The sequence below is a fragment of the Desmodus rotundus genome, chromosome 1 (assembly GCF_022682495.2).
Source record: "Desmodus rotundus isolate HL8 chromosome 1, HLdesRot8A.1, whole genome shotgun sequence".
NCBI classification, from domain to species: domain Eukaryota; kingdom Metazoa; phylum Chordata; class Mammalia; order Chiroptera; family Phyllostomidae; genus Desmodus; species Desmodus rotundus.
In genome coordinates, this window is record NC_071387.1 from 120,118,103 (window position 1) to 120,144,942 (window position 26,840).

At 50.1% G+C, this 26,840-nt stretch overlaps 2 protein-coding genes and 1 pseudogene across 2 annotated transcripts in view; 1 reads left to right on the forward strand and 2 right to left on the reverse strand.

Moving 5' to 3' along the window:
- Nucleotides 1-425, reverse strand: part of STYXL1 (serine/threonine/tyrosine interacting like 1) — a 59,116-nt gene extending 58,691 nt beyond the window's left edge. Inside the window, exon 1 of the mRNA XM_045204494.2 lies at nucleotides 319-425. The gene's annotated coding sequence lies outside the window, so the exon portion shown is untranslated. The remainder of the gene's footprint in view (nucleotides 1-318) is intronic.
- A 105-nt stretch (nucleotides 426-530) lies between these two features.
- MDH2 (malate dehydrogenase 2) lies at nucleotides 531-17,379 on the forward strand. Its single transcript, XM_024571524.4, has 9 exons — nucleotides 531-728; nucleotides 7,700-7,868; nucleotides 9,673-9,756; nucleotides 10,177-10,286; nucleotides 11,025-11,150; nucleotides 14,032-14,109; nucleotides 14,986-15,085; nucleotides 15,447-15,598; nucleotides 17,076-17,379. Exons 1-9 carry the CDS (start codon nucleotides 663-665, stop codon nucleotides 17,205-17,207), a joined length of 1,017 nt encoding a protein of 338 aa, XP_024427292.1. The 5' UTR covers nucleotides 531-662; the 3' UTR covers nucleotides 17,208-17,379.
- Nucleotides 17,380-20,357: 2,978 nt separating this feature from the next.
- On the reverse strand, nucleotides 20,358-24,382 carry LOC112314755 (transcription factor SOX-2-like; annotated as a pseudogene).
- Between the last annotated feature and the right edge of the window lie 2,458 nt (nucleotides 24,383-26,840).

Consider the following 26,840-nt stretch of genomic DNA (forward strand, 5'->3'; position numbering starts at 1 on the left):
AGTGCCTAGCGCTAAGTCAGTGCTCAGGGTCAGCCATTCTCAGTTGTGGTGTCTCAGTGGTGGCACCTCGAGGGACAGCAGCTGGGCGGTACGTGTGTGTGAGCAGAGGAGTGCATGGAGTGACAGATGAGAACCCCCCACCCTCCCACCCTACCTCCGGGACTGTCAAGCTCTCTTCCCCTCACCCCTTTCCTTTCCGGGGTTTCCAGAGCTCGGAGCCCCCTCCTACTACCGGGGGCAGGAGGAGTAAGTCTGAGTGACGTAGGAGGCTCGGATGTTGGCCGGTCTCCCAATCAGAGCCTATGGCTGGAGCCCCACCTGGAAAAAGGCTCCTCTAAAGCTCTTCCAGACTAAACCTCGTCCTCTTCCACCTCTTGGGAGACGGTCTCCCCCACCGGCTGTACGACACTCCAGGGGCATTAATGCCCAGCCTCAGACAGGCTCAGAAGCAGCTGGGAGCGCCGCTCCTCCTTCCTTCGCGACAGCCGGAACTGGCCGGGACACCGCGAGATCTGGGAGGTGGGGCGGGGCCGGAAGTGGGGCCCTCTCGCGAGGCCCGGCGGAGCGGAGCCAGCGGGGCCTGAGCGCTGTGGAGGTCGTTGGAGTCACTTGCTTGCCATCAGCTCCTTCACGTTCTGGTCCGCGCCCCGCCTGCCCCAGCCATGTTCTCCGCCCTCGCCCGGCCTGCTGGCGCTGCTTTCCGCCGCAGCTTCAGCACCTCGGCCCAGGTAGGCCACACGAGGGGCTGGCTGCAGGCGGAAGCCCCCGGCCTGGGGCACGTGTGTTTCTGGCCCGCGAGCTGCCCTGACCCCGGGCCAGCCTGTTCCACAGGGCCGCCGGGTACGGGCCGACGGCTGTGACACCCTAGGCCGGCCGATACCGAGCGGGAAGTGCGGGAGAGAGGGGGGGAGGTAACCCAACTCCAGAGCTCGTGCATTTATCCCATCCCCTAGCTCATCCCCGGGTTTCCCGGAGGGCCTGTTCTTGGACTGCACTTCTTCAAGGTTGAGAAGCTAAGTTTCTGGGGCCGAAAGTAATTTATGTCTTTATACTACTTTGAGTAAATAACCTTGTTCTTCTTGCAGCATGCAAATAAAGTGTAATTTTTAACTCCATAGTACAGACAGGCGTGGTACTGAGGGTAGAGAACTGGTCCGCGGTTACACAGTCATTTGGCTAGAGGATTAGAATTCATCTATCCTGACCACTGTCAGTGGCTTTTGGATCAGCAAGCCTTCCCTCTAAGAACCGGAAGACTGCTTCATTTTAAGGACCCTTTTAAAGGATCCTTATCCTGTGGTGTACTGGGCCTAACCCCCAGGTGTTGTAACAGACCAATACTTGGCCTGGGACTACTCAAGCCTAAACTATTTTTAGCTCTTTCTTCTAGGACAGTGGTTCTTAAACTCGTGTGTGGCAGAATCACCTGAAAGCTAATAAAGATCAGAGGCCCAGATTCATTGGAGAAGGGTAGGACCTGAGCCTCTGTATTTTTACCAAGTGCCCGGGGTGATTCTGATACAACCAGAATCAGAACCCAGGAGATGCCCACATTGCCACACCCAAAAGGGAGTTGATTAGCAAAGGAGATTCCAAATTTCTCATTTAGTTTGTCCTTCAGATCATTTTTCTGTGAGTTTAATTCATTTGAAAAACATTGAATATCCATGCTTGCCAAGAGCCGGGCTGGGTGTTGCAGGGGATACCAAGATGAATGAGAAGTGGCACTTGAGATCAGCCAAAAATGAGTAAACTTAAGGCAAGTAGGGGTGATGAAGAGTGATGCTGAGGAGTGGCAAGAGGAACTGGCCAAAGGTAAGACAGCGGGGTTTACTGACGGACGATTTGGTCGGGGTCCTGAGAGGAGGAGAAGCATGGAGGAAGCGGAGGTTTGGTGTTTGCTGAGACGGGAAAAGACTGCTGGAAGAGAGTGCTTTGGGGCAGGCGGAGGATTTCAGGAGCGCACTTTTAGATATGTTGAGTTTCAGATGCCTATTACACATACAAGGAGAGATGTTGAGGAGGTAGTGTGTCAGAAAGGTGAGTTTGAGCCAAATGTTACATTGGTCTGGAGACTTCACATCCTGTATCCTTTAGAGTAAAAATGTGTTGATCACAGCAACCTTAACATATGTATTGCTACAAATATGTACTAGTACATACGAGGTCTGTTCAGAAGGTATCCAGCTGTGTAATATGAGAAATGAGGACATTTATTGAAGAAGATACAAGAAAATTGTACGTAGGACAGTGACACCTCAGTCCCCTTCAAAGTAGGCACCTTGGGACCGCACACAGTTTTCCCAGTTGCCGTCAGCTGCCTGAATCTTATCGACAGTCTGAAATCTCTTCCCTTTCGAAGCTGATTTTAGTTTTGGGAAAAGCTAGAAATTGCAGGGTGCCAAATCTGGGCTATAGGGGGGCCGAGTTACCTGGGTGATTTGATGTTTCACCAAAAACCTCTGCATGAAATGTGATGCATGAGTGGGTGTGTTGTGATGAAGCTGTCAATCACCAGTTGCCCATAGATGTGGCGGCCTTCTGTATCATTGGAATGGTTTCTGCATAAGCAATGAATGGTCAACCTTAATGCAGAATTTGATGCAGGTGCATGGCTCTACTTGCTCTGTCATTCTGAATGTGACAGCCACATAGCACACTCAACAGAGTCTACTGCCCCCAATGACTAGCACAGTGAAGTTGTCATTGTTCACACATGTGCATTCCAGTCCACTCTCCTTGGCTTCCAGGTTACATCGATGTCATGTAAACTGTTTTCATTATATTAACAATGGCTGGAGTTTTCTGGACAGACTTTGTATGTTATAACAAACAAAAAATAGAAATTTAAAAACAAACTAACAGACTTTAAAAAGCACAAGTGTAAGTGAAAGAAGTGTTACTCCGTGTCCATTTTCAAAACAGTTGCTAAGCAGTGTGCTGTTGACAACCACTTCTCAACTTAGAAAAGTTTACTGAGTTTGGAGACAAATCTTTTCCAAAGAGATCATGAGCTAACATCTGCAGTGCCAAAGATTCTCCCTTCATTGTAAAGCCTCCACCACTGAAGGGATGTGTTTTTATAAATGCTAACTAAGGTGATGAAATTTTGTAATGTACAAACAGTAGCATCACCTCAGCACACTGAAAACAGCATGAGTGAGGAGGTCATCTGCTCCCCCATCCCCCTCCCCTTGTGTTCATCTTGTGTATCCTATGGGTCTGAGGGCATCGAGTCAGTCTGTTTCTTGGTAGAGTTTAATTCTTTATCAGATAAAAATAAAAACACGACGTTAACATCTTTATCCTGCACCCCAGTGGAATTGTCTTGTGCCCCCATGTTGGAACCATTGATCCGGTCAGCCTTGGAAGCCATGCTGAGTAATTCGGGCATGAGGAACTTCAGAAGCAAGGAAATGATTAAAACTTTAAATTTTATGAAGGATGGTTTGGAGATGGTGCTGATGACCGAGTTAGATCATGGGAAGTATGTTCAAGATGCCAAATCTTCATGTCCTGAGTGTCTCTAATAAGGGAAGAGGCAGAAGCTGGTTCCAAAGTTTTAAATTGGGGAGTACGAAGGTGCAATTGGGGATGGGAGAGGTAGAGAGGATAAATTTATTTAGACAGTTGGGTTTGTGGGATCAGTGGAATGCCTAAAGCAGCTGGGAATGTGGAATAGGAATTGGGAGTCCCCGGGATTGGGAAAAGATATGGGAGTGGTAATTGAAGATCTGGAAGTGGGTATGATTACCAGATCGGGTTCTGAGTTGGTCTGGCTAGTGAAGTCAAGGGTTCACCTTTAAAGCATCAACTTAAAAAATAATTTCAAATCGTAGCTATAGTCTATGCTTTTAGAGTTTTCACTTCTTAACAGACTGCATTGTGTGGGGTTGTTTTGGGTTTGGTTTGGGTTTTGTTCCCGGTGATGAAAGCACGGTTTTACCCACATCAGTTGCTGCAGGATACAGTGTGCAGCAGTAGTGTACGGATCCAGAGTGGACGGCCGCCCGGGACGGCCGCACACAGTTCTTTGAGTTCTCTCGCCCGCTGTCTTCTCTCAGTTTGTCTCCTAACTTCCTGACCGCTGGCTGCCTGCCAGTCAGGAATAGGCTCCCTTCTCATTTGTGACTTTAGATTAGAAACATCACTGAGACTGGCTGGAGTCTTGGTAAGGCCTCAAATGAGACCTGAAGAAGAAGAATGTCTTTGTGTAATGGGAATGAGCTCCAGGGCAGGACTTAGATCTATTTTCTTTAAGACTCTAAGAGACCAAATTCAAGATTCAAATCGCCTGCCTTTGGCTTGTATCCTAGCTTCATCACTTGCTGTCTTTGTGAGTCTGGGTATTTTACCACCTCTGTGCTTCAGTTCCTCATCCGTAAAATGAGTCTGTTAATATTACTTAATAGGGTTGTAAGAGTTACATGAGGAAAGACTAAGTTCAATGCCTGCCACAGAACAGACCCTGATAAATGGCCAGCTTTCCCCATTGTATTTCCAGTGTTCTCAGTAAATGAGGTAGCTGGATGGCCTGAGTTTTGGGCAGGGTATTTCTACATAATAAATTCTGCCCTTCATAGGAAAGATCACCAAGAAGCAGGCATTGAATTGGTTGTTAAAAATGTCTGGGGTAGGAGTGGCCTTACGTATCAGTTCGTTGTCCTTCACACTCTTCCTCCCACCCCTTCCATGCTGGTGTTCTGTCCTTACTGCTCTTCTCACTCTGTTCCCTTTTGTGCCTTGGCCATGTCCATGGCATCCATTAATCCCAGTGCAGACACTCTGACCTCCAGACCAAGCCCTTTGTCTGGGGACCTACTAGGCACACATATGTGTCTAGATGTTTCAGGTGGCCCAAACTCAACATGCAAGCAGTGCATTAATCCTTTCTCCCAAACCCCTTATCCCTCCTCAGTTCCCTCTGTGTGCAAAGGCCGTGCTGTTCGCTCCAGCCAGAAAGTTGTCACCCCAGATTCCTCCCTCTACTCACCATTTAGATGAATGAAGAAAGGGAGGAGGTAACTTAAATCTATTGCTCCTATTCCTCAAGTCACTCATAACCCACCCATCCTCACTGCTGCGTTTATTCCACCCTTCAGCCATAGTTAGACTATACAGTAGTCTCCTTGCTCCCACTCTCGTATATTTCCACTCCATCTTCCACTCTGCTTCGTATCTTTCTAATACAGATCTGGTCATGTTCTTCCCAGCTTCAGAGGCCCTTCAGTGGTTCCCCATTGCTTATAAGGACTTAGATATTCTGTGCGTGGCCCTACCTCTTCCTTTCTCCGTATGTATCCAGCAGTGCTCAAGTCATAAAGAACTGCTGGGACTGCTTCCCGTGAGCGGGCCGTGCTCCATGTCTCCCCCTCCCTCACACCACTGGTATCTACCTGGTAGACTACCTGCCTTCAAAATCCCCTCCAACTGTTCATTCTTCCCTGTTTGTGCTGCTGCTCTTCCTAGTATATGCCTCTCTAGCACTTGTCACACTAGGTGCCATTTAAGTTTCCATGTCTTTCAGTTTACAGGTCTTATTGGCGCTAGGAAGCCAGTCTGGCACTTGGCAAATAGAAATTTGGTGCCTGTTGAATTGTAGTGAGCCTTGATGGATGAATATCAGCCACTTTGGAAAACAGTGTCGCAGTTTCTGAAAAGATTAAACATGGAGTCACCACATGACTCATCAGCTCCACTCCTTGGTGTATACCCAGGAGAATGAAGAACATGTCTACACAAAAACTTGCACATGCATATTCAAAGCAGTGCTACTGATTATAGCCAAAGGTAGAAACAACCCAATTGTCCAACTGATGAATGGCTGGACAAAATGTGCAGGCATAGCCATACGATGAATATTACTCGGCCAGAAAAAGAAATGGGCCCTGGCCGGTGTGGCTCAGTGAATTGAGTGCTGGCCTGCGAACCAGAGGATCGCCAGTTTAATTCCTAGTCAGGGCACATGCCTGGGTTGCAGGCCAGATCCATCCCCAGTAGGGGCGCATGAGAGGCAACCACATATTGACATTTCTCTCCCTCCCTTCCTCTCTGTCTATAAATAAATAAGTAAAATCTTTTTTAAAAAAAAGAAATGGGGTACCAATATGTGCTACAACATGGATGAACCTTGAAAACATTATGGTCAGTAAAAAAAGCCAACACAAAAGGCCGCATGTTACAAGATGCCATTCATACACGAAACATCCGGCATAGGCAAAGGCAAACCCGTGGGGACGAAAGTAGGTTAGTAGTTGCCAGGGGTTGTAGGGAAATGGGAAGTAAGGCAATGGGTATGGGATTCCTTTGTAAAGGGTAATGGTTGTACACCTCTGACTATGCTGAAACTGTTGGATTGTACATTTTAAATGAGTGAACTATGTAGGGAAATAACATCTCAATAAAGCTGTTTGTTTGTTTTAATAAATGCAATTGGATGACGACCAGTTATTAGATCTAGTTAGCTCTGGGGCAGTTGTTGAAAGTCAGTTAATATGACTTCAGTTCCAGTAAGTTAATCAATGAAGTGACACAAGTCTGGCCTTGCAGATGTTAATGAGGCAGTCTAGTTTCTTTGGAAACCCCTGCCCCCCACTACTAAACTCTCACTTTTTAAACTGTTTTTGACATGCCAGGGCCAACTGCTGCGTGTTCTCCTCAGCTTGGCGGGGAGCAGTAGTAATTCTCAAACTTTGGCGGGTGTCAGAGTCACTTGGGGAAACTTGGTAGCAATATAAAGTCCTAAACCAGATCCTATTTGACTGGCCCTCTGCTGGTTTTGGTTTTTGTGTTTTGTTTTGTTTTGTTTTCATTTGTTTTTAAGCTCAGCCTGTAATTCTGGCACACAGCAAAGTCTGGGAACTGGTGTGGGGGAAGGAGACTGAGACTGCACATCTGACTTACCTGGTAGAGAAGGAGCTTTTTAAAATATACACATCCCTCTTAAGCCTGCCTTAGGCTTCAGCCGAGGTGGTGCTGGAATCTTCCCGATCCTTCTTCCCCAGATAGCTGATTGCCGTCCCACCCCATACCCCTCCTGCACACAGTTCGCGCCGGTAGGTCTTTTTTCTTAGCTCCTCGCACATCTCTTTACTTGTCCCCTGTAGAGCCGACAGGGGTCTTCGTTCCTGCAGTCCCACATGTGATGACTGCCCACTGGTAGGTGCTTGATAAATGGTTATAGTTTTTAAAACTGCAGATTGAAAGTAAGGCTGCTGCTACCAGTCCAGCTTCCCGAAAAAGTAAGCTTATTCATCTTTCAGAGGGTATGTGAAGTAGGACCCTATCACGACCTTTATAGACATGAGTTTTCCTGAGTCAAGCCTTTAAACCTCAGAAGGAAACTGGATCTTTGGACCGGTGAACATACAGTTGTGTCTTCCTTTGGCACCTGTGCAATGAAGGCTGACAGTGCAGCCTTGGCCAGGCAGCTCACTTGGTTAGGGCAGCGTCCTGATACACCAGGGTCGTGGGTTCCGTCTCTGGTCAGGGCGCACACAAGAAGCAGCCAGTGAATGCATAAGTACCGTAAGTGGAACAACAAATTGACATGTCTCTCCCCCTGCTCTCTAAAAATTAACAAATAATTTTTTTTTTTTAAAGGAAGCCAGTGCAGTAATGTACAGGAGGTATCCTTTTATTGTGAATCCATTTAATGCTGATTTCATCCTAAGAGTTCTTCCTCTTTGCCTCTTTTTAGAACAATGCGAAAGTAGCTGTGCTGGGGGCTTCCGGAGGAATCGGGCAGCCCCTTTCGCTTCTCCTGAAGAACAGCCCTTTGGTGAGCCGCCTGACCCTCTACGATATCGCTCACACACCCGGAGTGGCCGCAGATCTGAGCCACATTGAGACCAGAGCGACTGTGAAAGGTAATGGGCACACTGGCCCTGGAGCATTTACATCTCTCGTCCCCAGCAGACCACGGTCCAAGTTTACAGTAAGATCCTTAGGTGAAACTAGATGTTCGGAGACGGGATTTCCACGTTCAGTTTAGAGTTGACTTTTACAAATGACCACACCTTTTTGGACTTGTCTATAAAAATTTAAATAATAGTGTCTTTCAGAAAAATAAGGGTGGTCTGATCTTTCCTTTTGAAATTTTTCCTAACTGGAACAGTAACGTGAAGATAGGGAGGGGCGACCTCCTGCAGGGACTTGGGGCAGTAAGAAATGCTGTCCCTAGTCATTGCAGGCCACCTTCCCATGCCGTGGGCCAGCTCTCCACCCTGGGTTACCTTGGCCAGCTTCCCCAAGGCATGGCCACCTTAGGGAAGTCTGCCTTCATGTTCGGGAAATGTAGGTATGTTACCCAAAAGGTAATTCATAATCGCATATAATTATATATTCTGCTTGTTTTGCCTTCACACCTTAACGACATTTCTCATGTCACCAAGTCTTGATGAGGTCATTTTTGAAGCAATACTATAATTTATCACTTACTTAGTATTATTCCCATGCTGTGGACCATTGGGCTCTTTGCTGTTTTTCTCTGCTATAAATCTATAAGCTGTGGCAAACATCCTCATCTTTTTTTAAGATTTTATTTATTTTTAAAGATTTTGGGTTTTTTTATTTTTAGAGAGGGGGTAGGGGGGGCAGAAAGAGAGGGAGAGAAACAGCGACTGGTTGCCCCAACCGGGGACCTGGCTGGCAACCCAGGCATGTGCCCTGACCAGGAATCAACCAGTGACCTTTTGGTTTGCGAGACGACACCCAATCCACTAGGCCACACCAGTGAGGGCTTGTTTATTTTTAGAGAGACAAGGAGGTGGGGAAGAAAGAGAGGGAGAGAAACACGGATCCGGGAATCGAACCAGCAACCTTTCGCTTTGCAGAACAGTGGCCAACCCACTGAGCACACTGGTCAGAGCAAACATCCTCAACTTTATTATATTTTGTGTCTTAGAGTCTTAAAAGTGGAATTAGTAGGTATGACTACCTTAAGGTTTTTACTATAAAGTACCTAATTACTGTCCAGAAAGGTGTAAACGGCGCGGGAGGCTGGCTGTCAGTTGTTTATGAGCCTGTAGTCGTCCTGAATTTGTTTGCTCATGTGCTGTTGTGGTGTAGACTTGATTTTCTTCAAGCTCCGCAAATAAGGAAAAAGTTAATCAAAATCAAAGCAGATTTGGTCATTGGCGCAAATGTCCCTAAAATCCTTGAAAGTAGACCTTATCTCCCTTAGATGCTAGGAATAAACAATAGGTGCTAATAATTAGAGTTCTTGTTTATCAGCACAGGGGGCTTTTTTCATGGCCTTCAGTGTGCCTTCTGATCTGACCTGAGCTGGAGCTCTTGTTAGGAAGATCGTGACATAGAATAAGCAGCTCTTCTGACCGGGAGCCGAGAAGGTGCTAGTGAGTAAAGATGAGCAGCCGACTCGGTTTGGTTTTCCGCCAGCTGGAGGGTTAATCCATTCTGAATCTGGGGCCTGGGCAGATGGAGGCTGGAGGAAAGTAGAGTGAAGGGGGCATTGCTGCCAGCCAGAAGGACAGATTCACAGGGCGGTAGGCCTCAAGGGAAGGAAGCACGTCACGGGTGGGCCTGCCAGCCTTTGCTGTGGCCGGTGGTCACGATGCAGGTGGGGCTGACCTTCTGGGTTCTGTCCGCACAGACGTGCTACTCCCTCTAGGTCACAAACAGTAAGATTGCTCTTCTGGATGTTTCTTCTAGGCTACCTCGGACCTGAGCAGCTGCCAGACTGCCTGAAAGGTTGTGATTTGGTAGTTATTCCAGCCGGAGTCCCGAGAAAACCAGGTGTGTGCTTGAAAGCCTCCCCTAGCATCTCCCTGCAGGTCAGATGAGGAAGTAGTTTTCCATGAAAAATGGAGCTAGTCAGATCTCTCCGCTGCAGGAAAAATTCTGAAAGCTCTCCGTTGCTTGTGGGATAAAGATCAAGGCCTCCAGGTTCCCCCTGCCTGGAATGCCCTTTCTTCCACCTGTCTCCCTAACCCTTAACCATAACCCTCGGGAATCCTTCCTGATTCCGCTCCCCAGGCCCCACCCCTACACGTCTCTGTTTTGGCACTTGTCACACTGGGCTGTTTTCCCTACAAGATAGATGAACAGACACCCTGTCTCACGTTTGAATTTCCTGTAACAGCTAACGCACAGCACTTGGCACATAGGAAATTTCTCCCTGTACTTTGTGAACATCTTGAATTGGATTATTCTCAGGTATGACACGGGATGACCTGTTCAACACCAATGCCACGATCGTGGCCACCCTGACGGCTGCCTGTGCCCAGCACTGCCCTGAGGCCATGATCTGCATCATCTCCAATCCGGTGGGTGCTGCTGGTACAGTGTGAGAGCTCACAGTCCGCGAAGGTGTGCTGATGGCTTAGGGGGCGTACTCAGACTCACACACCGAAGTGGGAAGTTGGGTGAACTACATCTGTTTCCTAAGGATGCCTTTTGGCAGGGACTCAGTGCGTTTTAACCTGGTTTCTCCATCAACTAACTGTATGCCTTTGGGCAAATCACTTCCCTTCTCTGAACCTTAGTTTCCCACCTGGAAAATCCAGCCTCAATTAGGTAGCTTATGAACTTTTATTGTGCTCTACCCAGGTTTGCAATTCCTGGTTCCCCAGCATTCCCTCATTTACAGATAAAGGCCCCAAGTCCTAGGGAGTTGACGTAGTTTGCCCGGGGTTACCTTGTGGAGTGACGGGGCTGGGACTGAACCCTGCGCCCTCTGAGCGATTAGCCCTATGCCGTGCTGTGTTTTGTTAGGAGTGGCCATTCGTGTGTAAGTTCTAGCAGGAGCGAAGATACCCTGTGGAGCCATCATCGCATTTTTAAGTTGATATAGTTCAAGGGTCTCATGCGTGTTTGAACTGTGGACTCGGAGGCCACCCAGGGAAGGGCACCTACTGCAGTCTGACCCCTGGTCCCTTTGTTTATGTGGAGGGAAGGAAGCATTCTGGTTGGACAGGAGTCCGCCTGCCGTGGCCTGCTCCTGTCGCTCCGTGGCGGTGCTCTCACAGTGCAGGCAAATTATATCTCTCTCTTGGGTTTTTTAGGTTAACTCCACCATCCCCATCACAGCTGAAGTTTTCAAGAAACATGGAGTGTACAACCCCAATAAGATCTTCGGGGTGACAACCCTGGATGTTGTCAGAGCCAACACTTTTGTCGCAGAACTAAAGGTAAGAGCCACGTCTGGTGTCTTTCATGCTCCCTTTTCTGAACTTCTCTGGGCCATCCTTGGCTCATATGTGGGCATAGAAGACACCAGGGCACTAACAGGTCGCTTAGAACTTGGGAGTTTTAAATGTTTTTAATAGCTTGCCCCCTTGGTGGGAAGTGGTTCCCACATTTTGGGGGGCAGCATCTAAAGAGCAGGTCCCTGCAGGCTTGAACCAGCCAGTTTCGGGCTTGACTCAGCCTGCTCCTCTTTTACTTCTCCCTGATGCATCCAGGGTTCAGTCTTCCTCTGGGTTTCTCATTGCCCGGACTGAGCTATGCTCTCCAAGCTCATTGCCTCTGGAAACTAGTATTAGCAGGAATTACCTGCTAATCGTTAAATTATTAGACAAATCCTAAGCGTTCAGAATTGTCATCCCTAGACTATAGTTCTGACTCCCCTTCTTGGGTTACCTGTGGTAGCTTTCCTTGGAGAGGTCCGATCTTGCCAGTTGTCTGCTGCTTCTTGGGCTGCGGGATGGAGCTGCGGGGCTCATCCTGAGCTGGGTTTGGCACCAGCACTAGGTTTGGAGTGCTCGCTCGGTGCCTTTCACAGCGCGCTGTCTGATCTTTTTCGTTGTGAATCCAGCAGAACCACTTACTTTGGCCCCAAAAAGTTTCCTTCTTGAACTTGAGATCTTTTTTTTTTCTGATTTTTGCAGATGAGGGGTGCCTCTCTGAAGTAGGGGACATTGTCGTGCACACAGCTTGGTCAGAAGTGCACACACAGGCCCATTGGACTTGACTTTACTCCCCTGTGCACCAGGCAGGTCTGCCTCTGAAGTGCTGATGCCACCCCATTTCAACTTACACTGCGACGTGGGTTCTGGGTGTGGGCGGCACCAAGGTCCAGAAGACATGGCCCCAGCCTTGGCTGCCCTGTGGAGGGACACTTTAATTCAAGAGATAATTTAATTGAATAACCGGTTCAGTTCAGTGTATGTAGAGTGAGATTTCCTTCTTGTCAGGAAAGGCTTTGTGGAAGAGATCACTCTGCAGCCGAGAACTTGGGCAGGAGGGCCGGGGCTCCAGCGTCCCAAAGCAGTGGCGCCCGTTCTCTGAGGGCTCCCGTGGTGCCACCAGCTTTCAGAGCACACTGCGTCCCCAGGCCCTACTTGTGTGCACAGTACAGTAGCTGGATGTGCTGTTAAATTAGATAAATAAAGTGAGAAATTCACGTCCTCCATCACACTGGCCAGATTTCAGGTAGCCACATACGGCTTCTCTATTCCCGCAGGAAGTCCTATCAGATAGTGCTGTCTCAGCCTAGAAGCTTTACTGCTTGAGGTGGAGGAAGGGGATCTTGGCCCCTGCCAGAGAACCTGCTGCTTGACATGCCTCAGTTAAGGGAAGTGCCCTCACTTACCTCAGGCTGTCTGACATTCTGGAAAATTCCTGAAGAGTCCAATCTGACCCTGAAGCTCCCAGTGCCCAGTTCCTCCCTCAGTGCTATTGGCCACCTGGACCCCTTTTACTGTCACCTTCCCCTTCCACTAGGTTCACAAATTTTCCAGTTCACATTCCGTACTTTGCCAATGTGATACGTGTTCTTTATTACTGCTGGCCTTTGCTCCTTTTGCCCAGAATATGCTTCCCCTGGGGAAGGCAGCTGTTCTGTCCCAGATGAAGTTAGGTCAGGCCCAGGAAGCCTTGCCCCAGGCTGATGAAGTGTTCCCCTGGCTTCCATAGCCACGTTCTTTGCATTTGTCTCGTTAGACAGTAGGTTTCTCAAAAGCAGGGGCTTTGTCTGTTGATGCCTGTGTCCTGGTGACCAGCACAATGCCTTGGCTTCTGAGCTCCCTGCTCCATTCAGTTGGTCCTGCTGTGCCCGCCCCCCTAGAGGCTGGGCCTCCCTTCCTGGGTGAGGCTGGTTCCCAACTTAGGGCTGCTCTCTTCAGCAGCTGCAGCATTTGGAGAAGGTGGCATCACTTTGGGACTGCTCACCTCTGTGCCATAATTCCCACCAGATTTTTATTGTTTTATTTTATTTTATTTTTTACAGTTATAAATAGTCAGTTCACAGATTCTCTGGGGCATTGTACCTCAGTTCAGTGAATGAACCAGCCTCTTTCAGCAAGCCCACTAATTAGCCAGGGTGTGCTGACCCTTCCCGGTTTTGTTCCCGATTGCTATTTGAGATGAAGCCCAGAGTTCTCACCCCTGGGCTTCCTGGAATTGTTTTTGAATTTTACCCTGAAATGTGCACAAGGGAATTTGACTTGTCTGTGACAGAGTATGAGCACACGGGTCTGGGCTTGTGCAGGGGAGTAGCATCATCTGTGGGAAAGAGACTGTCGTTCTTTGAGAACACAGGGACCCTTTAGAGGGGTGGCTACAACGAGGCAGTTTTCAACTCATTATAAAGGGAAAATCTCATAGTGAACTCAAAAGATGACAGGTTACTCCTCACTGCATGTGTTCAAACTTCTTAGACCACGGGCGGGGCCACGGTAGATCTAAGCAAGGCTGGTGGTGTCTATCTCTCTTCTCATTTCTTTGTTTTATTCTGAGTTCTGTGGGGTTTTCCAATATTGGTGCTTTTGGTGGATGTGACATATTTTATATTCAAAAGAGCTTGTTAAAAATTAATCAAGCTGCCCTGGCTGGTGTAGCTCAGTGCATTGAGTGCTGGCCTGCGAACCAAAGGGTTGCCAGTTTGATTCCCAGTCAGGGCACATGCCTGGGTTGTGGGCCAGGTGTCCGGTAGGGGGTGCACGAGAAGCAACCACACATTGATGTTTCTCTCTCTCTTTCTCCCTCCCTTCCCCTCTGTCTAAAAATAAGTAAATAAAATCTTTTAAAAAAAGAAAAACAATTAATCAAGCTTCACACTTTGTTGACCAGAGTTTGGATCCAGCTCGAGTCAACGTCCCTGTCATTGGAGGCCATGCGGGGAAGACCATCATCCCTCTGATCTCTCAGGTGGGTGTGTGACCTCGCCGAGAAGCCTCACTACCGTGACCACCTTTGAGAGGTTTCACTGGGAGGCGCTCCAGACAGACTGACGAAGATCTACCGATCTGTGTATTTTGAAAGGATTCCTGCTGTGGGGCTCGGCCAGGTCCCCGTGTTTCAGGAGTCCACAGCTGTGTGCAGTGAGTGTAGTCAGGAGGTGCTCAGGCAAGGTGAGCACTGCGAGGAATGAGCTGTGTCCAGTCGGCATCATAGCCTCTGAGCATGATGCACTGAGAAGGGCACAGAACCTCTGTGGCATTCCTGCCAAAACTGCACGACCTTACAAGAAAGTCCTGCGGATACACCTCACAGATCCCAATTGATGGGCTTCCTGCAAAATGAGCAAGTGCTCTCGACAAGCATCACGGAAGACAGGCAGGGCTGAGGAAGTGTTAGAGAAGAGACAGAGTAGCCTCGGGTGAAATGACTTAGTCTGTTGCCGGTGAGGTCCTGAGTAGGAACCTGGAACACAGCAAAGGGACAGCAGTGGGAACACCGGTGATGTTTAAATAAGGTCTGCCGTTCAGTCAGTCGCATACTGATACTCGCCTCCTGTTCTCCACGTACAGTGTTACCATGAGGGTAGGCTGGGTGAGAGAAATCCTCGTACTGCTTTTAGCTTTAAGTCTAAAATGAGTCCAGAACATAAAAAGTTCTTAAAAAACAAGTAGGGGCCTCCCAACAAAGTTGTCTCTTGCTTTAAAGGAAGGCTCTTGGTCTCCTGTGTAGTGGTGACACGGGAGACCGGCCCTCTAGGGGTCGGGCGAGGACAGTGCGTGCCGGAGCTGGGCGCGGTGCCTGCAGCCAGACCTGCTCACGGGACCCCTGTGTCTCTGCTTGCAGTGCACTCCGAAGGTGGACTTCCCCCAGGACCAGCTGACAGCCCTCACCGGGCGCATCCAGGAGGCCGGCACCGAGGTGGTGAAGGCTAAGGCTGGAGCAGGTAGGTTTCTCAGAGGCAGTTCGCGGGTGGGGTGCCGATGCCAGAGACACTGTTAGGAGTTCGTAGTTGAAGACTACCAGGGCCTGGGCAAGGAGCAGATGCTTTCTATGTTTCCTGTTTGTTCACTTGATAAAAACCCTGTATCAGGGGAGCTCAATTTGCTCAGTAGAGTGGAGTGGTGCTTGAGGTTGGCAAAGCTAATTCATGCCATTCGTGAGTTTGTGAATTGAGGGATGCTGGCCTAAAGTCTCAACAACTAACGCTGAGATTTTGACAGATGCTTGATTTAGCTGGCGGGGCAGGCTCACCTGGATTTTCCAGCCTCTGTGCTAGCTTGGCTAACCTCTCTGTGGCCTCCTAGGCTCCGCCACCCTGTCCATGGCGTATGCTGGAGCCCGGTTTGTCTTTTCCCTTGTGGATGCAATCAACGGAAAGGAAGGAGTTGTCGAATGTTCCTTTGTTAAATCCCAAGAAACAGACTGTACCTATTTCTCCACACCATTGCTGCTGGGGGTACGTATCCTGGAGGCTGGGTCTCTTGACTGTAGAAGGAGCGTTCTCTCAGAGACTCAGGAGCTCTGCCCTGTCTGGTTGCTGCATAATTCAGAGTTCCTTTGTGCGGTCACTGCATCTGCCTGGTGTGCTTGGGTTTTCGAGGGTGCAGGCGCATCACAGAATTAAGAGCAGGGAGGAACCATGGGATTGGCACCTCCTAGCACAGGAGTTTCATTGCCCGTGGGTCTGACAACTGGTCGTCAGTGGCTGCCTGGATGTGTGCCCTGATGAGACCCTCATTCCATCTCAGAGCAGCCCATGGGCAGCTCTGAAAGAAGAGGCTTTGCCGCACCAGTCTCCCTGTAGCTTATACTTGTTCATTCCTGTCCTGACCTCAGGGCCTGCCCGCCCAGTTCCCCTGCCACAGAGGTCTGGAGATGGTGTACAGCCGCTACTTCCAGTTCGGGCATTCTGGTTTCTTGCTCCCTACCCCACTGGTTTTCCTTCTGGGAATGTGCTACTGATTGGCCCTTGGAACTAGTGGTGTCTGGGACGGAACTGGTCTGGTTGTACTGCTAGCTTCAGCCAGACTTTTTTTTTTTTTTTTTTTTTTTAATCTGGTTGACTCTTAAGTCTTCAGTGAGCCAAAACCCCTAGGTCTCATTCACACAAACCATCAGGTTTCCATTTCTTAGGTGTGGGCAACTGCTGAAATCAGGCAGATGTGTGGTGGCCTTCATCTCATTCCCAGAAAGGAACAGTTTAGTGACTTGCTGGCCCACCCAGAGGCCCTTCCCACAGGGCCTTTTAACACCTTCCCAGATGTTAAAAGATCAATAAGACACGGCCCCCAGGCCGCAGGGGCTCCGTGCAGTGCAGAGAGTGACGCTAAAGTATGTTAATTCAGTGCCCGGTTCAGCGTAGGTACGTGCAGATGTGAGGCCTGTGGGAAGGGAGCACATGAGGCTGGCTGGCTGTCCAAGTCGGGAAGGGCCTTTCGAGGGTGTGGGCGGTGGCAGAGACACTCTTGTTTCCCTGATGTCAGGCATCTGCCTACTTAAACCCACTGGATTCAAGTGGGTGTTAAAATGTTTCTTCAGTCCTTTACCAACATTGGAAACACACTAGAACCCAAAAGTAGGCCCCACGTGAGGGACAGTAACATTTAAGTGCTACTAATTATTGAGTACTTGACGTGCCAGATCGCCCATGTGTATTCACAGCCTCCCTTGAGGTAGGTAGGGCCCTTATTTTATACATAAGGAAGCCAGCTTGGTGTGGGAACCACTGTCCAGCGTACACAGGAGGTAACAGCCCAGGTCCCTAGGACCAACTGAACCCCGAGCTCCGGGTGCCCGCAGCCCCTCCGCAGCTGCCCAGAGCCACAGCGTGGATAGTCTAGGCAGCGCCGATGAAGTTCCAAGTTGGGTTTTCCATAAAACACTCATTCGTGGGAACTAACTTTGTTGTGAAACTTCTGCCTCCCCTCTTTCAGAAAAAGGGCATCGAGAAGAATCTGGGCATCGGCAAAGTCTCCCCTTTCGAAGAGAAGATGATAGCTGAGGCCATCCCTGAGCTGAAAGCCTCAATCAAGAAAGGAGAAGAGTTTGTAAAGAACATGAAATAAGAGCAGTTAGCGAGCAGTCCGTTTCCTTAACTTATTGCAGCATCATGTCACTGTAAAGGAATTTCTGATACCTTTGTATTTCAGTTTGCTTTGATGAGGAGTATTGTAACCTTACCATCCCTTCCAAATTGTGGGCCTACTGGGACATCAATAAAAGCGGGTTTTGATTTTCTTTTTCAAGGTATCTTTCATAAACATTGTGCTTTCTGCCCCATTCAAGCTGATTTCAGGGTGCCCGGCATGTCTTTCATCACAAATCAGAACTAGGTGGAATGTAAATACTAGACCGAAGCAAGACGGTTTCGTCAGCAGCTTTAAGAAAGTCTACCAGTCACTGCTCCTGCCCGCCCTCTGAGCGCCACTGTGTCCCTCAGTGTGAACTGAGATGGGGCAGCTCAGCAGCCGGCGCCAGGCCGCTGCTCTCTGTCCCTAGTTCAGTGTGGTATTTTCCAGCTGAACAACTAGTTCCAGTTTCTACATTGGAGCTATTGGCTGACCACTGTCCCACTCTGGATTTTGTCCTCTTCTGTTGGAGCAAAGTGACTGACGTCCCATAGTCGGTGTCGTGAGGAAAGTTAGGGGTGGGGGCAGGGACAACCAAAACACCAGCTGCGGTGGCTCGGCTGAGGACCCAGTGCTGTCTGTCCTGAGGGAAAGGCGGCTTTGTGTCTGTCTGCCTCAGTGACCTGGAAGACACTTCGTTGTACTAGCTGGGCTTAGGACAAATGTGGGGCATTAAAAGGGGACCTGATTCCCTTCAGTGTTGGGTGCCATCGGCCCTCCAGAGCCGTGGCCCCCGAAGTGGAAACGGCTCCACGCCTGAGAGAACTTTGGCAACAGGTGTTGTCCTTCCACTGAAGGCAGGTGGGGGCGGAGCTGTGCTCAGTGGAACTAAAATGTGGATAGTGCAGTCAAGTATGGCGTCATTTCGTTAAACAGTAATACATGTTCCTTGTTTGAAGCCTAAAATGTAGCCAAAAAATAAAGCAGGAAGTAATCACCAGTAATAAACAGTATTCTCTTGATTTTGCATATTTCTTAAGTTGAGATAATACTTCATGTGCCATTTTGCAGCCTGTTCTGGTTATCCGTTAGTAACACTCACACCTAATCTAGTTGCTTTCAAGTCATTTTATCATGTCCCAGATTCTGCAGGTTGACAGGGCTGGGTGTTCCTGCTCCAGTTTCAAGGGCCTGGCTGGCCTGGCACATTCAAGGTGATGGTTCGGGGACATAGCTGGTGTTTGGGGGGTGCTGGAAAGTTGGGCATCTCCGTGAGGTCTCTGGCCTCGTTCTTCACAGGGCCTCTACTGCAGGGTGGGAAAATTTCTTAATGGCTCAGGGTTCCCTAAAGTGCAAGGGCAGTAGCTGCCTGGCAGTAAGGCTGAATGTCCTCCACTGGCACAGCATCGGTCCCGCCGCATTGTGGTGAAAGCCAGTCACAAGCCCGGGTGCCTGGTGGGAGGTGCTGACCACCCCAGGCGTGAGTACCAGGAGGCCTGGGTCCTTGAGAGCCAGCTTCGTACTGTAAGTGTGGATGTAGTTTCCTCTGTCAGTTTTTTCACATTACAAAAATTTATTTATCTCAAACTGCATAATGGAGTAAAAACAAGTTGAAAATGAAATAAGCCAGGTGATGAGGGACAAATGCCATATGATCTCACCTTCAACTGGAACATAATCAACAAAAGAAAAAAGCAAACAAGATATAACCAGAGACATTGAAGTTAAGAACAATCTAACAATAGCCAGAGGGGAGGAAGGGGAGGGGACGGTGGGGAGAAGGGTTTTCAGGAACTGCTATAAAGGACACATGGACAAAACCAAGGGGGAGGGTGGAAGCAAGGGAGGGATGTTTAGCTGGGGTGGGTGGGGAGAAAATGCAGACAACTGTAATTGAACAGCAATAAAGTAATTTTTTTGAAAAATGTACCTGTTATGAGGATGGTATTAGTTCAGATACAGGGTCCAGCACAAATAACACTCATTACAAAATTCTTTTATTACAAAATCATAAGCATGTAATTCTGTCACATAACAATATCACACTCAAGCACGCCATATGACACTCTGGGTGAAATGTCCATATTAAAACTGTGAATTACTACACCCACATTATTACCCTGCCAACCACACTCCAGCAAGCGTTACTTCTACCCTGCATGTACATGGATTCTCAGCAGACTGATTCAAATAATACAGAGCTGAATCTTCAAAATACAACTACGGGAAAAAAGGGAGGGGGACCTTAAAATATCACGGCAAATTTACAGAAATATTACAGGCCATAAGAAAATATTTCAAACAGTAATTTCATGTTTTTATCTGAACAAAATGGGAAGTTGGGGAGCAAGCTATTTATTGTAAATTAGCAATGATATCAACCTGCGTGGCCATTTTTGCTTTTAGCAGTAAACTAAAAAAAAATTTAGTACAATCTAAACTTGCTCCTTTAAAGACCACAGAGAGAGTTTTACCGGTACTTATCCTAGTTTTTTCCTTTTGTACAATTTTTAAACAAATGTCCAAATCTTAATTTTTTTCCACGTTTGCAACTGTTGTAAATTTCAGCTGCAGAATCAAAATTCAGCAAAGAAGCCTTTCCTTGAAAAATGTTGGCAAATCCTCAGCTTATAAAAAATGGACGTTTTGATTGCCATGTTTATCTCCATAGATAGTGTACAAAAGTTGCTTGCAAGTATTAAAACATTTGTTTTCATTGCTAGCAGACTAGCTCTTAATATTGGTAAAGACTTTTGCAAACTTTCTGCAAAGCTGTTACCATATCACTAGAACTTTTAAAAAGTTTTGCATAGTTTTCTTTCCTCCAGATTCATAGCAAGGTCCATTCCCTTGCCCTCCCCACCCCACCGCCCCCCATTTTCTCTGTACAGAAACAGTACACCCCCCCAAAAAAAGTCCAGTATCATAAAAATGTCGGCATGGCGGCCTTTTTTGTGAGTGTAGATGGGATTGCTGTCTCTTCTGCAGAGGCCGCCGCTGCTGTAATTATGATGACTTGTTCTAAGCATTCCAGGTTTTCCTCCATGCTGCTCTTACTCTCCTCCCATTTCCCTCCTTTCTTTGAAAATCCCCCCTCCAGTTCTCTGTCTGGCCCTCGCATGTGCAAGAGAAGCAGTGAGTGTGCCGCTAATGGCCATGCTGGGACATGTGAAGTCTGCTGGGTGCGGCTGGCTGGGCACCTTGGTGCTGGGGAGATACCTGCAGATCACGTGCGGGAGGTCCCCTGCCTGGCAGGGTGCCCAGGTAGGAGGAGGAGGAGGAGGTAACCCTGGGGGGTGGGGGGCGAGGGGGCTGGAGGTGGCCTTGGGACTTGAACACTATGACCGTGGAGCCTAGCGCCATGCCAGGAGTGCCCTGCTGCGAGTGGGGCATGCTGTAGGTGGGTGAGACGTTCTTGTAGGTCTGCGAGCTGGTCATGGAGTTGTACTGCAGGGCGCTCACGTCGTAGCGGTACATGGGCAGCGTCGTGCGTGTTGAGGTACTGCGGTTAGCCTGGCTGGTGCTGCATCATGCTGTAGCCGCCGTTGCTCCAGCCGTTGATGTGTGCATACCTGTCCATGCGCTGGTTCACGCCCGTGCCCAGGCTGGCGCCCACCGCGACCCTGCGCGCCCTGCTGTTGCTGCCTGGGGCCTGCAGCTGCTTGGCCTCGTCAATGAATTGCGGTTTCTCAGACAAGTTTCCACTCGGTGCCCAGGAGCTTGCTGATCGCGGAGTTGAGCATCGTGGGGTTCTCTCGGGCCATCATGCACCACTGCTGGAGGGAGCACACCATGAAGGCCCTCGTGAGCCGCTTCACATGGTCTGGGCTCTTCTGGTTGCTGCCTGCTGCAACCCCGACGTTTGCTGTGGGCCCCGCGGCTTCAGCTCTGTCTCTATCACATTGACCAGGCAGACACTGTGTGGCCAGGACTTTCCTGTGTCACTTTTAATAGCTGGATGAACCTTAGGGTGAATGTACTATGCAGTTTATTCCACTGTTGAGTAATTAGGTGGTTTAGATGTTAACTACTACAAAGAGTGTGGCCCTGGGCATCACTGTGCTTTTGGACTAATTGCTCCCGGTGGTTCTGTATGTGAAGCACTGTGCTAGCTCTGTCTTGGGTGTGTTTGCTGCTTCATGGGGTCCTTGAAGCAACCCTGACAGGCAGGACCTAGAACAGATGACTCACAGAAGGTTGTCTTGGCTTAGGGTTGTCAGTGCCCATCCTACATACCCGTGATTAGCACACAAGGATCTCCCAGGGTTTGCATAAAATTCAGGTTCCTGGCCCCACCCCTCAGAGGTCCCAGAGGAAGGGCCAAGAAACTAAAATCTCCGAGATTCTTCCAGATTATGCTAGGGAGGCGGGGCCATCCACCACACTGGACACTGGCTAGCCCGGAACCCTTTTCACTATATAAGCCTCCTGCCTTGCAGGGCTTAGAGACATCAGGGACGCGAATCCGAAAGAGCAGATCCAGTACTGCAGGACTCAAGAAGAGGACGCGGTGGCTTCTAGACAATTTGGCAGAGGCAAGGATGAGAGAAGATTGCTCCATATAGACATGCAGGAGGGAGGAGGAGGGACAGATGGCATTTGAGCAGGCTCTGAAGGCTGGGTAGGAGTCCAGCAGGCAGGGAGGGCAGGCTGGGCACAGCAGGCAGCCGCAGGAGCGGGGTGGGCTCGCGGCGGGCTCAGGATGTGTGTGAGGAATGGCCGTGCTTGACTTGCAGCACAGGGCACACGATGGAGACAGCGAGGCCACCCTGGGGCGTCTCGAATGCCAGGCTAAAGAGCTTGGCCCTCACCCCGTGGGTAGCGGGAACAGGGGGGATGTCAAAGGTGCCTCACAGGTGATGTGATTCTAGGACGGGGCTTGTTAACACACACACTATGGCTCAGAAGCCTGGGCAGGGCCCAGGTGAGGCCCGTGCTGCGGGCCACCCTTGAGTAGGAAAGGTGTCTACTCAGGATGCTCCACAGCAAAAGGGCCGAGGGCCCAAAATGGGATGGCAGTGAGTGAGAGAGGTGACAGGGACATGAGGAAAAACAGCATCTCCCAGCCCCATCTTCACCAGCAGAAGCCCGTCAGCCAGTTAGCAGCGTGGGTTAAATAACTGTGCCCCTGCTGTCAAGCTTACACCCCTCCCGGTCCCAGAACTGGCGGCCGTCCCTGCCTGCTGGTCACCTCCTGACACACGACTCTCCCCTCAGTGAAGAAGAAAAGTCCAGGGACTGAAAGTATGGTGTTAATGACGATAATGAGCTGGCTGAGGCCTTTGCCAGGGGAACCAGTCTTTAGAGAGCAGAGAGGAGGCTGGGTGGAAGCAGTGGGGCACCCACAACCAGGGTAATTAGGTGGCGGCTTATGATAATTAGTCTTGCAAAGAGGCTGTCGTCCGAGGTAGACACAGCCAAGTTGGGTAATTATTAGGAAAGCGGAATGTCAAGTTCTCCTCCCTATTGCAGAGGGGGTATAAAGCTTAACCAAGAATGACCTTGACTTACTCTTAGGAGGGATTTATGCTGCAGTTCTCTCCAACAGCCTGGAGGGGGAGACAGAGACTAGGGCTACAAAACTGCTCCTCCTGCCTGTCTTGGTCAGGTGGTGGAGTGAGGATTAGCATTCCAGAGCCAAATCCAGCTCCCTGAGGTCAAATCTCTGATCACCCGGGCGGGAGGGGCAGCCACTTGCAGGCAGGCGTAAAACAGGTGGGAGTGAATCCAGGGAGGGCTGTGGAAACTAGCACCCAGTTTTGGAAACAGGGCCTAGAGACACAATATCAATGCAGGGGACTTCCGGGGAAAGTGGGCCCAGGAAGAAAACACCCCCCTCCCCATTAGCCCTGCCCAGTGGACTCGAGGCCATGCCCCACAAGATGAGTTGGCAGAGCAGCTCAGAGGGTAACTTCCCACTTCTGTTAATCAGAAACCCTGGACTCCTCCCTGTGCAGACAGCAGGGCAGGCCACAGCTTCTAGCACAGGTCTGGGAACGGGGCAGGGGAGACTTAAGTAACACAAACCCAGGATGAACAGGAGAAAGCCCAGGGCCTGAGGCCAGCAGCTGCAGGGCCTCCCAGTGCTCTCAGCTCTGAGTTCCAGAAGAATGTTTCCCGGACATCTCTAGGTGGATCTCCTCAATTAACCCACTTTATTTATTTTACTTAATTTTATTTGAAAGAGAGAGGGAGAAACATCAATTTGTTGTCCAGTTATTTATGCATTCATTGGTTGCTTCTTGTATGTGCCCTGACCCGGGATGGAACCTGCAACCTTGGCATATCGGGACGACACTCCAGCCAACTGAGTCACCTAGCCAGGCCTCAATCAACCCACTTTAAGAGGCCACCCACACCCCCCGCCTGCCATCCTGGGATTGTGGGGCTCACTGCCCTGAGGAGTCACAGTCCCCTGCAGCTGCCCAGCTGCTCTCAAGGCCTGACAGAGAAACAGCACCCTGCCCTCCCATCCTGTGTGTCTGTCTGTCCCGCTGTAAGTGTGGGATGAGCTGTCAGATCACACAGGGCCTTCTCCCCATTTTAGAGTCATTCACATTCTCCAGCTGGCAGCCCAGCCCAGTCAAACAGCTCCGGTAGGAAGTCTTAGCAAGTCCCTCTCTTTCTCTCAGCCCCCTCCCTCCCTTCTGGGGAGCCTCAGGCTGGCCCGGTCCCTCTTAGGAGAGGTCACAGCCAGGCTGCCCAGTCCCCCTGACCTGAGCTCTCCATCACCCTGTGTTGCTCCTTCCTCCCTAAGCCACCGGCTCAGCTCCACTGCAAACCCCACCTTCATTGCCTAAAAATAATTTTTTTCCACCCTGCTCTCTCCCTCCTGGGCTCCTGCAGGTGTTAATATTCTCCCAGCCAGGCTGAGAGCCTCGTGCTAGGCAGACTGCAGGCCAGTAATTAGGTTAACTCCCCTCCTGCCAGGGACAGAGGCCCAGTGGATGGGTGGAGCTGAGTAGGGGTGATTGGAAATGCTCCTTTCATGGGCTGGGGTGATTCTGCATGGAGTGTATGGGTGTGTGTGTCATGTGTGGTAAGTGATGCATGCATGTATGTGTGGTGTGGTATGTTGCACGTGTATGTGACATGTGGTATGTGTGTGTGTGAAAAGCCTGTTTGCATTGCAGAGCATCTTGTTCTCACCCAGAAACTTCCACAGCTGCCATCTCCCAGCATGCCTGTGAGGAGGCCTCTTGCAAACAGGAAAGGAGAGAAGAACTGCCCAGCCAGCCCCACCCCAGTGTGAGCCCAATGCAGCTTTAGCTGCCTTAACGGGACAGCTACTCTGTCCCAGGCACCTACTGGGCATGGGGATAGGGGACAAATAGCAAACTGAGGCTCAAGTCAAGTGACCTTGCCAGCAGTGATTGGTGGGTGGGGTCTGAGTCCTCACTGAAACCTGAGCAGACACCAGCCCAACATGCTTTCTACAGGGGAGGATCAGGGTCATCAGCCTGGCTGTTGCGGGAAAGGACTGTGGGAGGGGCCACAGGACAGGGCGGGAGAGGGCTCTGACCACAAGCTGGAGAGTCCTGGCAGGAAAGCAGAGGCCAAGGCTGGTGCTGGGTGCTGGGCCTCTCCTAGGGGCTCTGCCGTGACTGAGGCACATGGTGATGTGTGTTCACATGTTAGAAACAGCATGTCAAGCCTGCCGTCCTGGGCAGCATTGCTCACACAGGCTGAGTACAAACAGGACCTGATTTAAAGATAAAGCTAAATAGCTGTACAGAAGGAATGTGGAGGGGCAAAACATGAAGATAGAACACAAATTTTGGCCCCATGCTACATTATAATTTGACACCATGCTTCCCAGTTCAACAGAACCTTCCAGAAGGAAGAGACCAGCAGGACCGGAGTAGTCCCGAAGGGCAGCCTAGAAGATGAGGCTGCTGAGGACCAACAAGAGTTCACCTCACTCTAGACCTCCCCACCCCTCCAACCCTCCAAGGCTGTGGATCCTTGAGCAAATTACTTAACTTCTCTGGGCCTCAGCTTCCTCACCAGTAAAATGGAGGTGATAATGCTCATTGCCAGGCTTGCTGAGAGGATTGAGTATACAAGGTCCACAACACACAGTAGGTGCTCAATAAATGGTGCCTACCTCTGTGATTTTCCTCACTAGGAGGCCAAGCCCCTCCTGGGGCTCACAGCGAGGCTCCTGGTCTGGGGGTGAGGCTGCTGGGAGGAGGGCTCTGGCTGGGCGGGGCCAGAACCAGAGATAAAGAAGCAGGGCGGGAGGAGCAGCCCCAGGTTGTGCAGTTGCACAAGGCCTCACTACTTCCCCCAGCCCCAGTCCCAGCTCCCCACCTAAATACACACAGGGCTGGGCCAGCACAGGCTTTGTCTGAGCTGAGCAAGCCGGCTCTGGCAGAGAAAGCAAATCCAGCCTACCAGGGTCCCTGAAGGAGTCATGAAAGCAAGACCAGGGGCTAGAAAGAGACCCATCTGCTATCTGTGCATTGGGAGGGGTTTTATTGTGCGATTAAATGCACTGACACCGCGTGTGCACATACACACACGCAGACCTTTTCCAGCTAGCCCTGCTCTCTTCCTGTCCCACACTGACAGCCTGCCCCAAATCCTCCTCCTCTCCCCAGAACAGGGCTGCTGAGTGGGCAGGCTGGGGATGGTCCAGCCTGGGGCCCTGGAACGCCCGCTCCGGGGCTCCTACCTGGCTCCACTTCCTAGCCCCGCCCCCAGCTCACTAAGCCTGCTGTCTCAGCTTCCGCGGAGCTAGAGCTCCGGCCGTCACCTGCAAGGACATGAGTTGTCTGTCCTTTCATGTGAGGCAGATTTCTATAGCTGGGAGAGGGCTCCTCTTGGACTACGGAGCAGTCAGGCCTCATGGAAGAGATGGGCCCAGATTACAACCCCACGAAGGGACCCTCAGTCAGTGCACTCCTGCCCCTGGGTTCCTGGGGGCCCGTTCATCGTGGATGTGCTTCTCCCATAGGTAGGCCGCCTCTAGCCATCTCTGTCCCAGCACCGCTTGCTGGTCTGTGTATGTGTGCATGTGTGCACGTGTGTGGGGCCCATGTTAATGTAGAGATGTGTGTGCTGTGTGTCAGAAATTGTGTGATGTGATGCGTGTGTGTCTGAGGGTGGTACAAGTGCAGGGGAGGCATAGACAGGTTCATGAGTGTGTGTACATAGATGAGTAGACACAGCATGGGTCCTAGAATTAAGCCCAAGACATCGCTGGAGGCAAAAATGACAAAACTGAAGCTGCCCTACTTTGGGCACATCGTGAGAAGGCAGGGGTCTTGGAAACAACAATACCGCTGGGAAAGAATGGAAGGCGGCGGGAAAAGAGGAAGACCAAATACCGACTGACTCCATGAAAGAAGCCACAGGCGCGTCTACAGGCGCTGAGCAGGGCTGTTGAGGACAGGACATTGTGACCGTCACTCATTCACAGGGTCTCCAGGAATCAAAGCCAACTCAATGGCTTGTGCCAACAACCACGAGGCATGTATGTGACACATATATGTGGGGGCATGCAGGGTGTGCGTATGAGGCCTGGGTGTGGGACAGGTGATTAGGGTGTATCTACACGACATGTAGATGGGGCATATATTTGGGGCATGAAGAAGGGTGGGGGCATGCACGTGGCATGTATGTGAG